The sequence below is a fragment of the Coptis chinensis genome, chromosome 8 (genome assembly GCF_015680905.1).
Source record: "Coptis chinensis isolate HL-2020 chromosome 8, ASM1568090v1, whole genome shotgun sequence".
NCBI classification, from domain to species: Eukaryota; Viridiplantae; Streptophyta; class Magnoliopsida; order Ranunculales; family Ranunculaceae; genus Coptis; species Coptis chinensis.
The window spans coordinates 84,785,943-84,806,210 of record NC_141463.1 but is presented as its reverse complement, the minus strand read 5'-3'; the positions used below and the strand labels follow the sequence as shown (position 1 = coordinate 84,806,210).

The 20,268-nt window shown below is 36.4% G+C and overlaps 1 protein-coding gene, 1 long non-coding RNA gene and 1 pseudogene across 2 annotated transcripts; all 3 read right to left on the bottom strand.

Annotated features, from left to right (window-relative positions):
• Positions 1-6,280: 6,280 nt before the first annotated feature.
• LOC147483724 (uncharacterized) lies at positions 6,281-6,999 on the bottom strand. The gene is made up of 2 exons (XR_015206471.1): positions 6,881-6,999; positions 6,281-6,802 (listed from the first exon to the last, which is right to left on the bottom strand). It is a non-coding gene; the product is annotated as an uncharacterized LOC147483724 (long non-coding RNA).
• Positions 7,000-10,827: 3,828 nt separating this feature from the next.
• LOC147483723 (uncharacterized) lies at positions 10,828-11,457 on the bottom strand. The gene has a single exon (XM_086579629.1). The coding sequence runs from the start codon at positions 11,455-11,457 to the stop codon at positions 10,828-10,830; it is 630 nt and encodes a 209-aa protein (XP_086435755.1).
• A 4,073-nt stretch (positions 11,458-15,530) lies between these two features.
• Positions 15,531-17,805, bottom strand: LOC147483722 (F-box/kelch-repeat protein At1g30090 pseudogene; annotated as a pseudogene).
• Positions 17,806-20,268: the final 2,463 nt, after the last annotated feature.

The window sequence follows — 20,268 nt, the reverse complement described above, 5'->3', positions numbered from 1 at the left end:
TAAACATATTTTTGTGTGTGTTTTCCAGTAGAATAAGCAGATATATACTGTATTACAAATTTAGGACATCAATTTCTAGTTCAAACGATTTGTGGTTTTTGCATGTGTGGTGGTACTCATCTGCTGTAGATGCCTACAAGTTGTTGACATTAGAATAAACAGATGTACTGTATTACAGGATACATGACTAAGTTATTTAGTTGGTTAGAATGGATTAAGGTCACTAAACCCACACAAGTTCATTTGTTGTACATGTAGCCAAAATGCTTCAACCATTTTATACCAGCACTTCCTAATCTTTTTTAGGTATTAACATAAACACTTGAGCAGTCCACATTTGAAAGGATTTACTTGTATGGTTTACAGACGGGCCTCAGCTTGGGTTTGGTAGTGGCCCAACGGGCAAAATCAGGCCCATTTTCTGATTGAGTTTCCAATCGCTTAGAAGAAAAAACATAGTACGGTATGTAGTGTCCTCATTGAATGAAAAGTCCACTGGCCGCCAGTGTCTTTCTACCTTAATTAAATCCGGAATTAGAGTTCATAGAGATCATATCGTCATCAAAGTATTCCTCTGCCGTTTTGTACACCTGCCTCTCCCTACTGCTTACCAGATGTGTCTCTCTGCAAACAAATCTTCACCAACAAGTAATAAGAGCCTTCATAAAGTGGTTGTTGACTGGAACAAACTTCCTGATGATATGTTAAAACTGATCGTTAAACATCTTGGGTTTCCTGATTTTGCGAGGTTCGGATCAGTCTGCTCTTCCTGGAGATCTCTTGCTTCAGTTGGCCTCCACCTCCACCACAAGGGTGGTCGTCTACCATGGCTAATTGTTCCCTACTATGATGTTGTCGGCCAAGCCCCTCCAGCCAACACTAGCGATAACTATTGTCCCGACCCTGTCTTGGGCTTTTTTAGTATTCTGGATGGAGCAATTCATAAAGTGGATATACAAGAGTTACAGGGACGTCGAATCTGTGGCTCTTCTTTTGGATGGCTAATTACCGTTCATGGGAATTCAGAGTTTCAACTCCTGCGTCCCTTCACTGGGAAAGTAGTCAACCTTCCTCCACTCACCACGTTCCCCCATGTTGGAATTTCGGAAGAAAAACACAATTCCCTAGTTTATATTGTTAAAGACTGGTTTAGGGTCTTCCCTGACATGGTATGGGACACAAACCGCATGCGCAATCAGTACATATATAAGGCTATTACATCCCCTAATGCTGAATCTCCAATTGTCATAGCTATTCCCCACCATCACGCCATGTTGCTTTTCTATAAGCCTGGAGAGGACAACGACGACCCATTTATTTGGAAAAAATACGAGGTGGCTACGTCAAAGGAGGATCACGACAACGACGTCCCGTTTACTCCGACATTACATTTTACAAAGGTGACTTGTATGCTTTGAGGTGTAGAGGAGAGGTTGATTTAGTGAAGGGCCTCGATGGTCCTTCTCCCACTAAGTCATTATTTATAAAACCCAACCGGGAAATGTCCACGAGAATGTATTATGGCGGCGGCGGCGGCGGACGCAATTATCTCGTGGAGTCTTCAACTGACCTTTTGCAGATAGAGAGGAACTATGGTGCATATATCCAACACAAAGAAGGAGAAAATTATCGTCTCACAATCAGTTTCAGGGTTTCCAAACTAGACTTTGCCGAGCATAAGTGGGTGGAGGTTAAAAATCTAGGCGATCGTGCATTGTTTTGGGCCCTAATAACTCTTTGTCCGTGATTGCATCTGATTATCCTGGATGCCGGGGAATTGTATCTACTTCTGTGATGACGATATGCAAATGATCAACATGGGTCATGATAAAGGTGTTTTCGATCTTGGTTCTGGTAATATTGAGAAAATTTGTACAATTAATTCCATTACTGTTTGTCCTCGCCCCTTATGGTTTTCAGCGAATTCATACTACTCAAAGCCTTGTTTAGCCGAAGGACTTTCGAGACATTGTATGAGGATTTTATCCAACACGGCAAGAGAATGGTATCGTCTAGCTTACAATCTGTTTCAGGGTTTTCAAACTAGGTTTTGGGGCAGAGCATAAGTGGGTGAACATTAAAATCTAAGCAACCGTGCAATGCTCTATGTCCCCAATAGCTCTTTATCTGTAATTGCATTCGATTTTTCCTGGATGCCCAGGGAATTGTTACTTCTTTGATAATGATGTGCTTGTTATCAATATGGGTCATAATAAAAGTGTTTTTGATTTTGATTGCGGTACGGTACTACTAAGAAATTTGTATTGTACAGTTGGTTCATCTAACTTACTTTTAGATAAGATTTTGGTCATCATATCCGATCCGTTCTTTACGATATGGATCTTCTCAATGCACAATTGTCTGTCTTCGAGAACTTTTCTAATCCAATGATAATGTACATGTATGTGGATTTTCTCAATGCACAATTATTGTCTTGAGATAACTTCTCTAATCCAATGATAATGTACATGTATATCTTGGATCTAGAATGAAAACTTGGATTCTTGTTCAATTGGATGGCCTATTTCGGCTATCACATAGAACTACAAACTATTTTCGATTTAGCTCTAGTTTTCTATGAATTACTATTGAGACACATTGTTTTCGAAATGAGGCGACACAAAGATTGCAAAGTGATATATTGATCATTCTTTTGTTATGATGCTATATACTGGACAACTACCATAGCAAGAGTTGCAAGCCTACATATATTAATAGTTGTTTCATATAAAAATTACAAATGAGTAAATGCTGACAAAAGGAATAGGAGAAACCAAACTGATAGTGAGACAAAAGGAAAATTGTCCTTATCTGTGATGATCGATGATGTCGATTGCTTCGTCTCTTATGCCTCTGATTGATTTTGTTATTACCTTGGATCTTGATTTATTTGATAGATCAATAGGAGTTTCATATAATTTAAATCATGCAGGATCAGTTAGAAAACATACTATTTAATTTGAATCTAACTTATACTAAACCCATCCTAAGAACCGAAATCCCAATTATGCTAAACCGCGTTTTTCATGTAAAGTTTTTTTAACTGGTTCAAATTTTGTTGACAACATCTTGTATAGATGAAAAAAGTACTTGAAAATAGTCTGTCATGAACAAATTAAGAAAAAATATATAATCACGCAACAAATTAGCTGAAAATATGGACAAAAACTAAAGTAGTACCATATTAGGTGTATGTACGTGAGTTAAACGACACCTATGTTCATGCAACCTCACTACTTTGATCTCAATTCCCATTTTATTGACTACCATAAACATTGCAGCACCTCCCAGAGAGCTGGCGTAAAAATGCAAAGGTGGAAGATATATATTGTTTAATTTCAAGTATAGTCAATCTTCATAAGTCATAATTAAGAAGAATAGTTAGTTACGTCTTGCGTCCTTTTGCAAATTGCCCCTATATTTACCAATATGCTTTTAGCTGCTGGAAAATGAATATTACATCCTACTTCTTCACATCCATTAATGAAATCACCAGGCCTAAGAAGTACGAACTGTCTCATAAATATATTAAATCGATTAGTGTGGTAAACTTTTACTTCATACAACTACCTGCATTTGGAACTCCACTGGCATATAACAAATCCCGTCGAAACCTCAAAAAGAGTTTCTATTCATTAATTACTACGTTTAAATTTGAGAACAGATACAACATTATTTTCTAATTGATAATTTTATCCCAAATCTTGTTATCAATTATGTTTTGCTTCAATATAATCAGTGCAACTAATTAATAGAAGTGGCCTATCAAACAAATGCAAAGCAAAAGTGGAAATGAGTGTATTCATTTACCACTCAAACTGTTGTGAATTGGACAATGCGGAAACAACGTTATCCACAACAAATAGATCAATTCTACACAAAGATTGATCCTTCTTACTAGACAAGACTTTAACACCCTCCAAAGTAATCCCAACACTTCTCAATATCAAATAAGCAAGTATCTAAAGTAAAACAATTAATGTAAAAAACAAACAAACCACAAGACGAGATATATCGTGGTTCGGCAATTTGCCTACGTCCACACTGCGAGTTCCAAGCCTTACTAGATGTCCAGAGTAACAGATTACAAATTCTCTCAATTCACTCACAAAGAATCAACACTCAACTCACAAAGAATTGCTCTCTTATAATCTCTCTCTTTCTTGGTTTTGGTTAAGTTAGGTTTTTACAGAAAAAACCTATATTTATCTTTATTCTGAAAAAACTTCGAAATAGTCTTTTCATGCTGAAATACGGTGGAGCGCGGGTCGCACTTAAGGACCTGGAGGTCGCCAAAGGCATGAGCGGTGGTCGCGCCTTGTTCAGGCATAAATAGAGCGTGGGTCGCGCCCTTCACACCAGAGAGAGAAAAACGTCTTTTTTCTCTACACAAACAACTTATTGAGTTATCCAAAACGAATAATTTAACTGTAAATCCAATATAATATTGTTTAAAGGTCTTTATCTTAGCCTTTTTTTTTTTATACATTAGACAATATATGGGATTTACGACAGTAACCTACCTTATCGTTAACACTAAGCTATATTAACGTTAAAAGAAGAGAATGTAGATGGTGTGTTTTTGTTTACCTTTAGTCGTACATTGAACAACACAAATTCCCATTGCAATTTCTAAAAACTCAATATCATAAAGAAGATCGAAAGTGTAAAAAAAACACAGAACTTGGCTCTTAAAATTGCAAAGAAATCCCCAAATCATGCACTCTCAGAGAACTCAAATGCCGAAACAAATATATTAAAAGAGGGGAAAATAAGAAATGGCTCAAGGTTGCTGAACGAACCTTTGAAGTAAATGTGAGACTTTGAAAAATAAGAATTGCTGATGAAGAGGATGGGGGAGTCAACAAAAAAAAGAAACATGATATTAGGTAATTTATCTCAACCCCACCAAACCAAATGGGCATACCAACTTCGTTTTGCATCAAAACATAAATTAAGGCAAAATCAACAATCAACATACAAATTCGTAACATTGCTCATACCTACAAAGTTGATATTAAGTAAATGCGTGTCTTTCGCTACCAAAGTCTTTGATTTCCATTGCAACCATCTGTTGTTATCTACTGAATGAAAAACGAAAAGCAAATCTATTGAACATTTATTTGCAAATGGCTAAACTTGGGTTTTTATATATTTTTCTCGTTATAAAATGGTTTGGATATATAGCACGGTTGAGGTACCAATATTACATCTTTATCACTAAAAAAGTTCCAACTAATCTTAACCAATATAGGATAAACAAAAAAAAACTGATAAGAGTACCTTAACTGTTGTTTCAATCAATTGGATCCCAAACGTCTTATTGAACAGCCGAGAGAAGTTGTTGCATAGGTAATGTCAAATAATCAATCAAGTCCATGTCGTACATGTGAAGCACCTATTCCTCACAAATCACTAGTAAAAAATGCAAAAGTTTAAAAAATAACAATGAAACATAATAGAATAAAGACCAAATCCAAACTCAATATATGTTTTGTAGCATCGATGGGCAACTAATCAGTACTCAAACAGACAACAGTATGATCAAAATCTTTTGGCCAAAGATACTAACCACACGATTATCTATGGGTTTTTGCCTTTATGGTATGACTACACAAAATTTAAAGCTCCGACGCAACTATTAACCGTCAAACTAATTTATTAGTAGAAGTAATTAGATTTTAGAACTTCAAATTTTCAAACACAAAGTCAAATAAAAAATCAAACATGTAGCAAATCAATTGGGTGCAGCAAAATAATTCGGAACTCTAAAATTACAAAACCAAGAAATTCTAATTAAAAAAAAACATATCCAACTTTTTTGGTTATTTTGTTTTGCTATATTTCATTATTATTTGTTTATAAAATTAGAATTTGGGGAGATCATAATAATATAAGAATAGTAGAGGAAGAATTAAACAAATGTAGGGAGGTGTTACTAAATATTAACCTTTTTTTTTAGGAGTCTCTAATATTGCTCGGTTTGGAAAATATAGCTATATGGCGAGAAGAGAGAATATGCATGAGCTTATATATATACTAGCAAACATGCACGCTTGATGAGTGGGTTATGCAGAGTGGTGTTGCAACCTGTTCTTTGCTATAAAATCTAAATTGAACTGCTGTTTAGTGCCTACAACATCCACTTGTTGACCCACACTAAGTACCAACCAATATGAGCGGCCAAAATGATCTGCTTCAAATGACATTGCATTATGAAAACCAGGCAGTCTTTGTTAAACTCAGCCAAAACAGTTCCAAAATAACCACTGTAGCAAAATTGTACCAACAACACCTCATAAAGTATCCAATTAAGTTACTATCAACAACAAGCTTACTCCTACGTTTTCGCACAAACATTTCCCCTAGGACATGCAAGTACACAATCCAAGGTATACTATCGGGCGTGTGGTCTAATCCATACTATATCGACATCATCGCACTTGTATGCAACTCAAGAACAAAAAGTTTATGATTCGGGTGTATTTCATGCAACACTCTCAAAAGCGAATTGAGTATGAGAACTATATCTTGGCTTCTGACAGGAAGTAGATACAAGTCCTTGAAGTATCCTCACATCTTCAGTAGTATCATTTAAATGGTATCTGGCCTTGCTCGGCTCCTGCCCAACTGTACATGCAAAGATTTCTGGAACTGCTCGATTAAAAGTTGCACTTGATATAGCTTCAAATATGTCCTCATCAGATCTGTCATCTCCAATGCACATAACAAAATCAGATGCATTCCCACTACTAATTAATCTAAAGAGAATTTTCTTTGCAACTAAAGTTATACTGATTTCCTGCAAACCAACAAACAATTTTTACAACAAACACTTAGCAACTAAATGAGAAAGAATAACACTTTTATATAAGAAGACCTGTGGCTTAACTTCGACAATATGTTGCCCCTTTCTTAACAGCAATAGGTTCATTAGCAAGTACACTTTCCAAATAGTCCAATAGCTCCATGGCCCGGGGACCCAGATTCTGGATCTACATCCCGATGGTACTAATGCACTCTCCTTGGATTTTATGAAAGATCCATCAATTGTCTCTGTATATAATCTCATCACAGGCTTAGGCTCAGGCTCCAATTCTTTTCCTATTGAATCTAAGAAGAGAGTAGGAGACGCATTTTCACGCTTAATTAAAATTGACTTGGGGATGTGCAACAATGGACAACAACTTTTTTTCTTCATTCAAAATGTTTTTACTCGGATCGACTTTTTCTACAACAACAACAACAAAAATAAAATAAATAAAAATAATCAAACCTAAATGAGCTATTAGCTAGTAACCAAAAAAATGTGAGAAGCTCCCTTGTTCCTTTAAGTTGTTGGGCACGCATGAATATTGGTCCTGCAGTTTCTCGCAACGTAACATAAGATTTCCACCCACACTGTCCAATCCAAATAGTTGTACAGTAAAAAGTATATAATTCCGCCAAAAAGTGCTGACTTGTTTCTCTTTCGTTTAATTGTCGCAGATCTTATATCTGTAGATAATTTAAATTGCATGTCAATTAATTGTCCTAGCAGGCTCGGAAACTTTACGCCAAGGATTTCTTTTAAAATCTCTGACACAATGGATGATAGCCTGTGTAACTCCTTTTTTAGTTTATGTAAACCTTTGAATGTGTTAGAGATGAAATTATCTATTGATTAATTTAGGGGTCAAGCAGCAGCAAAAGAACTAAGCCGAATTTGGCAACTGCAGCATAATATTAATTGCTAGTATATGTGCATTGTTTTGCCCATTCGAACATATTGGGCGTTTTCAATATATAATCATATTAGGACCTTTCAACATAGATAATTAGTTAGGGTGTTAATCCATAAGATAGCTGGTGCATTCTAAAGGATTAGCCTTCACATTCTTTTGAAGACAGAAGACTGTTTTTACTATTTTCGGAATGGATTAAATACTATCAGAGATTATACACTACCTCATGCTTTAAAAAAGAGAAAAAGAGATGTCTCACCTTACCTGAAATGGATTCCACCTAATAAGCTTATGGATAGCTCTTGGCGTGAAATCAAGACCTCCGCTTGCATCCAAAAGGGTTATTGGTTCTCTAGCTTTTAATTCTTATTTTCTTGAATGGAAAACAGAGAGAAAGATGGGGCGGGACTTGTGGATTTCCTTTGAAGACTAAGTGAGGGTGTGGATATATCAAGCGGTCCTATCTCACCTAGTTCAATTATGTGACAATATATAATGGTATAGTTGTATTTGGATTCCACTCAACAAACAAATCCTGCAAGAAATCGTGAACTTATAGAGAGTCAATGGCTCTATTTGCTCCAAAAAGTAGTGTTAAAAGTCGATAAAGTGAACCATAGAGCTAAAAGTCAATAAAAGTAGAGCTAAAATAGCTAATCTAAAATTAGATATAAAAGGATGATAAAGTAGCGGCTGCTAAAGAAACATATTTAGTTGTTCTATCTCTTTTTTACTCTCTATTATGGACCGTAAAATAGAAGATAGATTAAAAAAGTTTGAGTTTTAGATAATTAGTTAGGGTGTTAATCCTAAGATAGCTGGTGCATTCTAAAGGATTAGCCTTTCACATTCTTTTGAAGATAAAGAAGACTGTTTTACTATCCTTTCAGGAAATCAATTACTATTCATATGCGATTGTGAATAGTACCTCATGCTTTAAATGAGAAATTAAAAGAGAGGTGAGCTTACCTGAGAAATTCCAAGTGAGGAATATTCAAGAAATGGAGACACCTACTGATGTGAGAAATTCCAAGTGATGAATATTCAAGAAATTGGGACACCTACATATGTGAAAAGTCTAAAATACCCCCATGGGGCCGGGACTTGAAATTACCAAAATACTAAGGAGGGTGGATACACCAAAATTCTGTTCTTGACCCCATTTTTTTCTATTATATATATATATATATATATATAGGGGGGGGATAGAGGCACATTCATTATCGAATCATTATAGCCACATTTTAGACATACAAATGAATTATGGCCTAGTTTTTGTGGAGATGATCTCCCTACCATGAAGATCATTCTCACAAAAATCAATAATATTGGATATGTCTAACCATGTAAAATTAGTGTTCATTTGTGTTTATTTTTGAACTTTTCATCTAACGGTCTAAAAGTTTTGTGAGCATGTTCTAATGTTAGGTTCCGTTTACAACACTTTATATATATATATATATATATATATATATATATATATATATATATATACGGGCCGGCTACGTCGACACACTATTCTAACATACTATCTTGACATACCCAGCCGACCCTCAGATCAAACAAAATCTAATGGCCAGATCTATTCCTAGAAAACCAAACAAATAAAAGAAAATGGACCACAAATAACAGGGGCAAAAATGTCATTTTCTTTTAGAAAAAAATAAAAACCGTTTCTTCTTCTTCGTTCACGTTGCTTTTGTGAAAAACATTTATTATTTGAAATATTTGTGGTTGCAGTTGGCCTTCAACAATGTGTATTTCTCCACTTAGACCTTTAAGAGTGTGTTTGTTATGATGGAAACACTATGGAAAGAAAAGGAAAATAAAAGTAGTCTACCTTTTCCATAGTTTTTAAGGCGTTTGTTTACCCATGGACAGTGGCGGAGCCAGGAATTTACCTCACCTGGGGCACTCACTGGCTCATATGCTAATAATTTTATAATTTTAAGCAAGTACTAGTGTACACGTCAACACACAATTTTATTTCGCAAAAAGACTACTATTGTAGTATACAATAAAAAAGCTAAAGTTGTCAAAATACATTTTGCTCTTTTGAACTCTAACAATTCTAAAAATGAAAGTTATAATTCCCTTTACGATTAAGCATCCACGGAAAATTTGCAAGATTGCCTCATTCTTTGATGTTATCAAAATATCTTTTTCTATGTATGTCACCAGACAACCATTCAACCACTCGTCTGCTATTCGATTCCTTAGACGATTCTTCACTATGCCCATAACTGAAAATGATCTCTCAACTGTAGCAGTAGAAACCGGTAGTATCAGTGAGAGCTTTATAAGCCTATAAACCAAGTTATAAATAATATTTTTTCCCAACTCAACCATTTTTCTAGCCAAACTACTAATTCCTTTGTTCTAAAGGCATCATTGGATTTCATATCAATCTCATAAATCTCTAGTTGATTTTGAAGGACTATATGCTCTTGTTCGGAGAAATCATCAGGATAAAATTCAGCAAGACGAATCAACTTGTTTGTATCAAACGCACCAAACAAATCATTGGGGTTTAAGCAAGCCATACAAAGAAGAAACTCCGTATTCACCTTACCAAAACGGTTATCAAGCTCAACACGTTGCTTATCGATACAACCATAAAAGAATCCAACCTAATAATAATGTAAATTAGTTGCCTCTTCTGCTTTTCTTCGGGATCTTCCTCGATGAACAAACTTAGCATCCATTTGAAGCATGTCTATACCATGTTTTGTACAAAATGCAGAAACCTCGCCTAATAGCGAATCCCAACCACATTCCCTCATTTTCTGCAAACGCTCTTTGCATACTTTTACTAAAGCTAAAGCATTCACTATATCTTGATCTTTTCGTTGCAATGCTTTTGAAAGATCATTAGTGATTCCCAATAGATTCTTCATCAAATGCAAGATGAAAATGAACTCAAACGAGTGCATCAAATCTAATAAAACGTGTGCTTCTCCTTTTTTATCTGAACTTGAGCTCTCTTCCATCACCTCATCAAGAACTTCAACCACGGAGGGAAATATAACAATGAAATTAACTAACGTACCATAATGTGAGCCCCAACGTGTGCCGCTAGGTCTTTTAACACCAAGCTCTTGATTTATTCCTTTACCGCTTGATAGTTCACCATTTCTAAGTTGCTCAACACTCTAGCAGCTTCTTTCTTTCGAAGGTTGTCCCTACGCTTGCAAGATACCCCAACAGCATTCACCACATTGCTAATAGAGGTGAAAAATGAAGCAATCTCTTTGATATCTTTTGCGACATGGACAAGCGCCAACTGAAGTTGATGTGCAAAACAATATATATAGATTGCAGACTTTTTCTCATTCAAAATGAGCGCTTTTAGCCCATTGAACTGCCCTTGCATATTACTAACCCCATCATACCCTTGACCACGCAGTCTTAAGAAACTCAATCCATGTATGCCGAAGAATTTTTCGAGTGATGTCTTGAGTGAAACTGATGTAGTATCTGGGACATGCATCATGCCTACAAACCGCTCTATCACACAACCCTTCTTGTCAACATATCGCAAACAAATAGCCATTTGCTCTTTAATCGGCGTATCACGAGCTTCGTTAATCAAAATGGCAAATAATTCTTCTCCAAGGTCTTTTATAATAGCATTAACAGTTTCAACAGCAGCTGCATTTACTAAAGCCTTCTGAATATCAGGTGATGTAAATATGAAGAAATTATCTTTTCTTAGTTGAATTCTCATATGCATTTAGCCGTTTAACTGCATGTATATATCAGAACGTTGTATCTTACATAGCTGTTTGCTTTGCAAGTTCTCGAAAAACTAAGCATCATATCTTAAATCACTGCTCTCTAACAGATTTGTCATTGACAAAAAACCCTTTCTCTCTCAACCTCATAACAGTGCTCTCTGCTTCTTGGATTCCTTTGTCCTTGCAAAAACCATCAATCGAAGTGGTAAATGTGGAGATATTGGGGAAATGACCAGCCTCCAACATCTCAACACAAAAGTTAGCAACATCCTTCAAATTTCTGCCTCTACAGAGCCCTTGAATCAAGACGATATAACTGAACGCATTGGGAGGGATGCCATTGGTCCCCATTAGATGACAGAAAAAAACTTAGATAGACTCCTAATGTGCTCAGCTAGGCATTCATAATTCTAGTAGTTTGTAAGGAGTAAGTTTGCACTTCCAGTCACCAACGATAATATGGCCTTGAGAATAATTCAGTTAGTAGGAAAGTTAACCTATTGAGCTCTTCTGACATCATATTCTAATAGGGACTGTAACAGTTCAAAATCAAATCTTAGAGATTGAGGGAGGCAAACCATTGCCATTTCTGTCCTGTTAATATGCTAGTTATACAGTTTGCAGGAGATTAAGGATGAAAATTAAGTATTGAGAATAACATGGAGACTGAAAGCCATATGGAGAGTGGTGGGCGAGTAGCTAATCATGCAGGAACATGATGTTTCAACGATAACACCACTGAACTATATCAGAAAGTGATCATCCTAAAAAACAAAATAAAATAGATCTATCTACACGACTCAAAGAATTATACTATCTATACGACTGGACAAAAGACACTCAAAAACATCTGCCTCAAAAATGATTTTACTTTTCTTTAGAAACTTTGGAAGTTTACAACAAACCAGTCCAAGATTTAGCAGGCATTTACAAATACGAAAATAAAGGTGTTAAACATGGTTACCCAAGCAATAAAAAGACTTTCTTCTCGAGACCATAACCTTACGTACCTTTCAAGCTGTTTGAGTTCTTTGCGCTGTATTGATTGACAGAGATTGAAGTCTTCCACAGCCAATTCTAGGAAATCTTTGTTGTCAACACTAATAGGCCCATGAAAAAAAGTATTTGCAAAGAAGAGTGAATAACGATCAGATCCCCAACATGTTTGTAATCTAAAACCAGTTACCTCTTTGCTAATGCTCTCCGCAACCTATGAGCATGCATTGAGCCGTAAGACAATTCCTGTTTCAAATATTGATGGGACCAGGATTTCAGTTTTTTCAGAAACAGCTCATCTGGGGAGTGCAATGTGTGAAGCTTGGTATAACTCTAGAACAGCACCTGTGTCCTTTTGATATCCTTCAAGTGTATTCAAGAACCCTCTTCTTCATTGAATTGAATTAACTCATCTACATCAAAAGTGTACACTGAATTTAACTTTATGTTGGAGACAAAAGCAGATGATCATAGATTTTACTAATACCTGAAGAGGCGTCATATCCATGCATCGTAAGATTGAAATGCCATGGAGCATGTGGAAATTTCATAGAAAATTTCTTCATCCTTCATTAGCCAGCAGCTGTTAATTAAGTAAATGTCAAATTTCTTCAAGGTGTTGAATTAACTAGAACACAAACCCAATAATTGGGCTCCATTACCTGTATGTTCTTTCCAAAACATTTCTAATTTTATTCTTAAAATGGCGATCTATTCCCAACCTCTCAAGCCTGTCTACCATACAGAGTTAGGTATATATATCCTGAGGATAAGCGGCGGAACTGAGCAACCAACAGCAATTGCAGGGATGAAAAAATTAATTAAAAAAGGTGAAGCAACAATGTAGTAGCGTAGTAGACCTTTAGGACACAGATAGTGTAAAAAGATAGTACCTGCGTTGCCACTCTTTTCTAAGAGTCATCTCAAGTAATTGAGGCAATTAATGTCTTGAAGCTTAGCTAGAGCAGCTACAGTGGTAGACGGTGAGTAAACAGTGACCCATTCTTCCTCTGATGTTTCCATGTCCTTCCAATTTTGTGACTTCCCCAGTCCTTCTGCTACATATGCTAGATAGAGATTTCCCCCTTCAGAGTTGCTTCCAGAGCATCTGGAAGAAAAGAACTGCGGATGATGAGAACAAAAACTACCTACCAAGCTTTTCAGCTAAGCAACTACTGTTTCTTATTATTCGGGATTATAGAGGTGAGATAACATTCCATTATATTAGCAATTGATTTTCTATCCAACTCTACAATTTCCAATATGTAAGTTGGTTCTTCAAAAAAAAAAAAGTACTGTAAAAGAGCCACATTGTAGTTGCAATGATGTTGATTATTAATTAATTGTCTTCTCAACACTATCTTGCTAAAAACTTAGTGCTTAAGAGGAAAGATTCCTTTTAAGGTTTGATCCAAGTGCTACAATTTGCAGAAATAGTCAAAAGCTTACATTCCTTACCTGCTTGGTGTACCACTAGCAATATTTACCGCGGCTCTTGAGCATGGAAACCTACATCATCCAAAACAGAACAAGATTACATAAATATTTCCGATCCAAGATAAGTACATTTTGCACCAAAGGAGAAAGGGTAAGGAAGGTGATTTGGTATTTAAGTTGCAGAATTAGACGTTAACAAACATAACAACATAGTACGGGGAGTTTTCTATTCAATTACACGCTTCAAGTACGTACACTAAGCGAATATGATATTCATTTAGATGTGTGACCTATGTACCGAAACCATAAAAAGTAGCATAGTTGAGTAGCAATAGACATCCTTATTACCCTCCTGGTCATGCATTTCTTCCTGATAATGTGAAGGCACATGTTTGTATAACAAAAACATTACAAAGAGTCAACATTGATGTAATAAACACTGTAGTAGTAAATGATGAGATAAGGCTGAAATGTCTTCTAATAAATGACTACAAATAACATAAAGGAAGATAAGTAATAGAAAAAATGCAAGAAATGCTGACTTAGCTTCCCTTGAAATGGGTTTCAATGATTCTATGTGAATGGTGTGATACTGTGATACACTGATACCATAGGAATGTGTTTTAATTACAGATACAAATCATCTATACTAGGCAGAAGGGTCTGAAGCTCCGACATTTATCAACATGTTTTCCATATTTTCTATAACTGAGTGACTTCCCATGTATCTAGGAAGCACCAACTGTCATATGCTTATGTAGCCTGTATTTCGTTGAAATAGGAAGGTTTCAAGCCCTACTCTCTGGTATAGACAATGCTCTTTTGAGAGTCTTGACTAAAAAATTATCTCGATAAACTAAAAAGACCTAAATGAAATACAATTATAGTAAGAGGATAAAACAAACTTCTGATACACTGCATGAGTAAAATTGTTCACAAATTACCTGATCCTCAACTTTCATATGTTTCGCAAAGAGCTTTGCAGCACAACAGTCTACTGTTAACGATCGCAAACCCCTAGCAGAGATCAATAAATGAAACTTTTCAAGTATTTGTAGGGGGGAAAAACGTGAATGTTATTAATCTATAATTCAGAATAACTTAGACATTATGAATGCAAGGGAACCTGAGAAGTTACAAAGATCTTATAGCAAATGCATTGATAACAAAAATTGTTGGGTTCCCAGGATCAACAGTTCCCTCTAAAAGCTTCCCTTCAACAAGCTCTTCTTTCCATGACGTTCCAAAAGCATGGAAAATCGACAAGGATGTCGTGTGCCCAACACATAAAAAAAAAGCTCTGAATTGTTGAAACTAGGCACTATTAGCACAAAACCTAAAACTAATCTGTTCTTATAATCTATCTGTTTATTTGATACTCTAATACCAGTTTATATTCCAACCAACTTACAAAATCTGATCCCCAAGTTATCAGGATTTATCTTTGAAAAACAAAATCCAACTGAAGTGGTTATAACTTAAAAATTTTAAATGGAATAAGAGATAGAGAGAGAAAAAGAGGTGAAGTACGGGAAATTTCAATGAAGAACGAACCCACCTAGGAGAGAGAAGTGTTGGCACTTTCAGTAAGAAGTAAAGATAACTGAAAAGATTCTCACAATATCATGGGTAAGGGTTTTATGTAAAACTATAAATAATTTGATATACAACAATTTGGCATACAATATCCGTTCTTATGATCAATGATCAATGAAATTAGCTATTTTTTCTCTTTCCTCTTTTCTTTTCATGACATACTGAATCAGAGTCTGTGTCACCACTCACAGACTTTATGAACACCATGGTTTTACATGCTAACAAATCATAACCATTAGTAAAGTACATAAAAATGAAAAATACATGACTAGCCAAACAGAACCTGAGAGCTAGCAGGTGACCATCCGCATAAAGTCTTTGGTGCATTCACTATTTTCCATTAAAAAAAGAAGCACCATTCCTTTCCCGAGGTACATTTCAGATGTAGCTTCCTCATGTGACCAATAGCAACATGAAGGTTGCAACCTACGACAAAGATCCTGCTATCATTAGAGTTCACAGAGAATGGTTTGCGTATCTACTCAGGTACAGGAGAACCTACAACTACTTCCCAGGAATCAGTTTTCACATCATAAACTTTCAATTTCATCCTTTCATGCTCAGAGACCACAAACAAATGACCATCAACTACCGCACTTAATCCTGTCCATCCTTCTCTCAGGTTGGCAGACATAGTCTCCCAACAGTTCAATCTTGGGTCGTAAACTTGACCTCTAGGTGAGAAAAAGAAACGCCATAGCCAGCCTTCAGTCACAAGAAGTTTGCCATTGTGTACTGCTGCGTCATAGGACGCCATATTAACACCCATGCTTGCAATAGGCTGCCAACTTTGATGGGGTCTAAAACATCAGCTGATTCAAGCTCAAAAGGTCTGAACTGCTACCTCCAGTGACATAAACCATCCCATCAATTATACCACATGCAAAGAATGAGCTTGCAGTGGTCATCTTATTCATCACACTCCAACAGTTTTATGAATCTCATACTTTAGTACCAGATTAAAGGGGAGTATCCAGATCGGATACCATGCCACAAAAGACAAAGATGGTTCCTTCCCGGGGTGTGGAAATACACCTAAAACCATGGGGGCAGATCCGTTCCTTGCATGGCATCAGTGGAATGGTGTGCCAAGACAAATTAGTTAGGTCAAGGACCTGCCACTGAATCTTTGAGGTGCATTTTTGGTAGGTACAGATGAAGAGCCAGGGATCTTGATAGCCTAACTCCTTCCTTCGGCTAAAAAACCTTTCCTTAGTGCCTAGCAGCAGATGCCAGCGTTTGCACACAACTCGGCAGGATGGATGGCTCTCAACTGGAAGTCGAAGGAGGCAGTCAAGTGCAACATCATCGGGAAGACCTGGAATTAGGGGTCCTCCTCCTCCAGCTATTAATTGGCATTCAGTACTCAGTTGTAAAATGGATGATGATTGGATTGAAGCAACTCTAAATTTAGGTGATAGTCTGACATCTTTGAATCTCCTAACTTTTTGCACTGGAGCCTGGTGGCATGAAAATCAAGCGTGTTGCATCTTCCTCTTATGAAGGAAATCCAGATACTTATCCTTTTCTAATAGCTTAACAAGTTAACAGTTCCACCCGCTTCAAAGAGTAAGAGATGTGCACTGCCTTTCACTGTCTAAATTGTTGCTTCATCCAACACGGTCTAGAATCCCAACAAAACAGATCAGTCAACAAGTTCAACAAGAAATGCAGATTTTGCAAATCTATCCCTGAATCTGTGTATCAATCTTTGTCGACCAAAGACCAAATCTGAGATTAAAAAATATAAGTTGATATAAATAGATTTCCTCCATCAATATTTTTATTAGAACTTTTCATCTATTAAAACTGGCTTCTATTTCTTACACTTCAAGAAATGTACAAAAAGTCAAAGAGAAATCCAAACAACATAGAATCAATAAAAAAGAACATATAAAGATTTCGGGTTAGCTATATATATTTCATTGCTTTCTCAATCAAAATACTAATGCAAACAAAAACTCAAACCAAAATGTGCTTTGTTTCTTCTCTAGACCTTACTTTTCCCCCCTAAAATACATTATTCTTTCCTTAAATCTTCTTTCATACAAAACATAAAAAACCAATTTTAAGGAAAACCATAGAAATGAATCATCAATCTTCTCCATACAGCTCATATTCAAAACTTTAAACAACCAGTCAACAATTCCCCTCATATTTTTTTCTACACAAAACTCACATACCCAATCCAACAACAAGAGACTAGAACTTTCCTTCCCTATAGAGCTCAAATTCAGAACAAAGATGAACTTTCTTCCTTTACTAAACAGCCCAAGTTCTACAGAACAACCATAAAATAGCTCAACAAACACCATTCTTTAGGAAACAACGCCTCGATATACAAAAATCCAAATTAAGAAACAACACATGGGCTAATATTTTTCCTACTTAAACTATGTTCAGCAAAAAACTCGCGAAAAATCGGTACAGAAATTAATTTTTTCCTAACTCTATAGTTTAAACAACATTAAATACCACCGTACCTCCATAAACTACAACTCGTGAAGCTTACACCTTGCTGCAAAACAGAATACACGCGACTGAGATAGAGCAATGCTTTCACGAGCCTCCCAGACAGCATTATCGGTGTTCACTAACACTGATGATCAAGTGTTGAAGTCTGCGGCAAGGTTGTTTCTGGTCGCGACATGGGGCTTTTTATACCACATAATAGCAGACCATTAGGCCCTCGGCAATCCACCATTTGCAAAATGTGGGATAAATATATCGCCAAGATCTGCGGGTAATACGGACTGGGAGTTTGACCAATATGAAGAAAAATGCAACAGAAACCAGATGCCAAGGGAACTCTCCTTCCCGATCATCACATAATGCAAAGTAAACGTGAGTTTTATCGCAATATTATAAATAAATGAAATGCACAAATTCCATCTACACCTTTTTTAATTAAAAAATTGGGACAAGTGGCTGTAGGCTTTTTACCGACAAGTAGTGGTGGAACAATAGGTTAGTTTCCTCCTAACCAAACCCGGTAAGCCCGAGAAGGTAACGAAACCAACTTTTTAACAGTTCATTTTAGTATGGTGAATGATCCGGAACAATTTACACGTAACGATGCCTCAAATTTATTGAAATGATTTAATATTGGATATCCTAGGTTCGATCACCAAATGGTAAGATATTTACCCTAGCAGCTACCAACCAAATACGGATATATATATTCCCAATCATAAAAAGTATGTTCACAAACCTTGAGTTGTGGATACAGTTCTAGGGTTGCATCCTTGAAAATCCCGGTGACGACAATCCTAATAAGCGGGGGAATGGGTACAAGTCAAATTTTCCTTTCATGTGCACAAGTATGACAACTCACTCAATGAGGTAAGTGCAAATGCCATGCCTGGAGACAAGTATTTGGCAACAGCATAGACAGGCCAAGTATGAGTTCAAGGAAGTTCACGGGGCTTCGGCCAAGGAAAACTCCGGCTGAGGTAAGGTTTTCCAAACTTTTTTATTTCACCCAAGCTATGGACCAAAATTATTCTACTTGGGCCAGCAGAGTCTCCTTCGGTCATAATTATAGCACAAGTTACCATTGGAGTAGTATTCTGAAATGGATCTGATACGGCGTCTACACGAAAAGGAGATAATAATGTCAAAGTGAAGACATTGGAAGACATATATTCTCATGATTATTTTTTAATCAATTTTAAACATTAAGTATTTTCTATTACTATTGCTAACTTATCTGAGAATAAATTAAGTTGATTACCTTAGCAAAGCAAACATGATACCGACAACGTAACCATAATATTTTTGAAAATCCGGGCTATCCCTAACTAATATGCCCAAAGAACATTTAGGACACAACTTCTCTTCACAACGCAGATATGTTTTTCCCGAGAAACCTTTTCACGAATATCTTCATTCCACTTCTTAGCTTTTATACCCGACACAAAGAAGTACTTGGTGGGTTCTCTATGAAAAACTTGGGAGATATTTTTCACCAACAAAATGGAGTCTTTGGAGATCCGGTGTCACAAGTTTTTATGGCCATCAAATATCAAGAGTGCACCTATGGTTAAAGATGACCTTCGAGGGATAAACGCCTTTAGTTCGGGAAGACTGTTAAGCGATAGCAATTGCTTCCTTGGCTCCAAGTTTTCCCATTATGCGAGAGATACGATATTCTTGCAACAACGGCGAAGTTCACTTTCGCTAGACTACGATTTCCAACCGGCGAATATCACAAGTGAATCCTTTCAAATTCTTCCAAGAAGATAATGCCTCGGTAGAATCCAATTTGGATTGCATTGTTCGCATGTAGATACTCCAAAGAAGGTGTCCTGAAATGTCTACCTCATATCAGAATATTTGCCTAAATACAACACAAGGTGCTGCTATGAATTGTTGCATGTATGTCTGAATTTTGTGAAAAAGTAAAGCATGTTAATTGATTAATGTAAGAAAAACCAGATTGATCAGTACATGGATTACCTTTCAGCAATGTAATGAATGGCATGGCCCTTGAGTCCAATAAGAGACGGGGTGGTAAGTGTTTTCCATTGAGTTTTGGGATGAGTGTCGATTAAAATTTTAAACACTTTATTGGCATAGTATACAATGTACTATACATGTTTTTGCACTTTGGATACTATACAATTTTCTAGGCACTAAACTACATTATACTATCAAAAAATTATCACTTTGTGACTTGGAAGTATTTCCGGTCAATTTTTGCTGATGTGGCCACCGGACTATGCCATGTGTCCGGCCATCTAGACATGTAGCATTTTTGAAATACACGTGACCTGGTA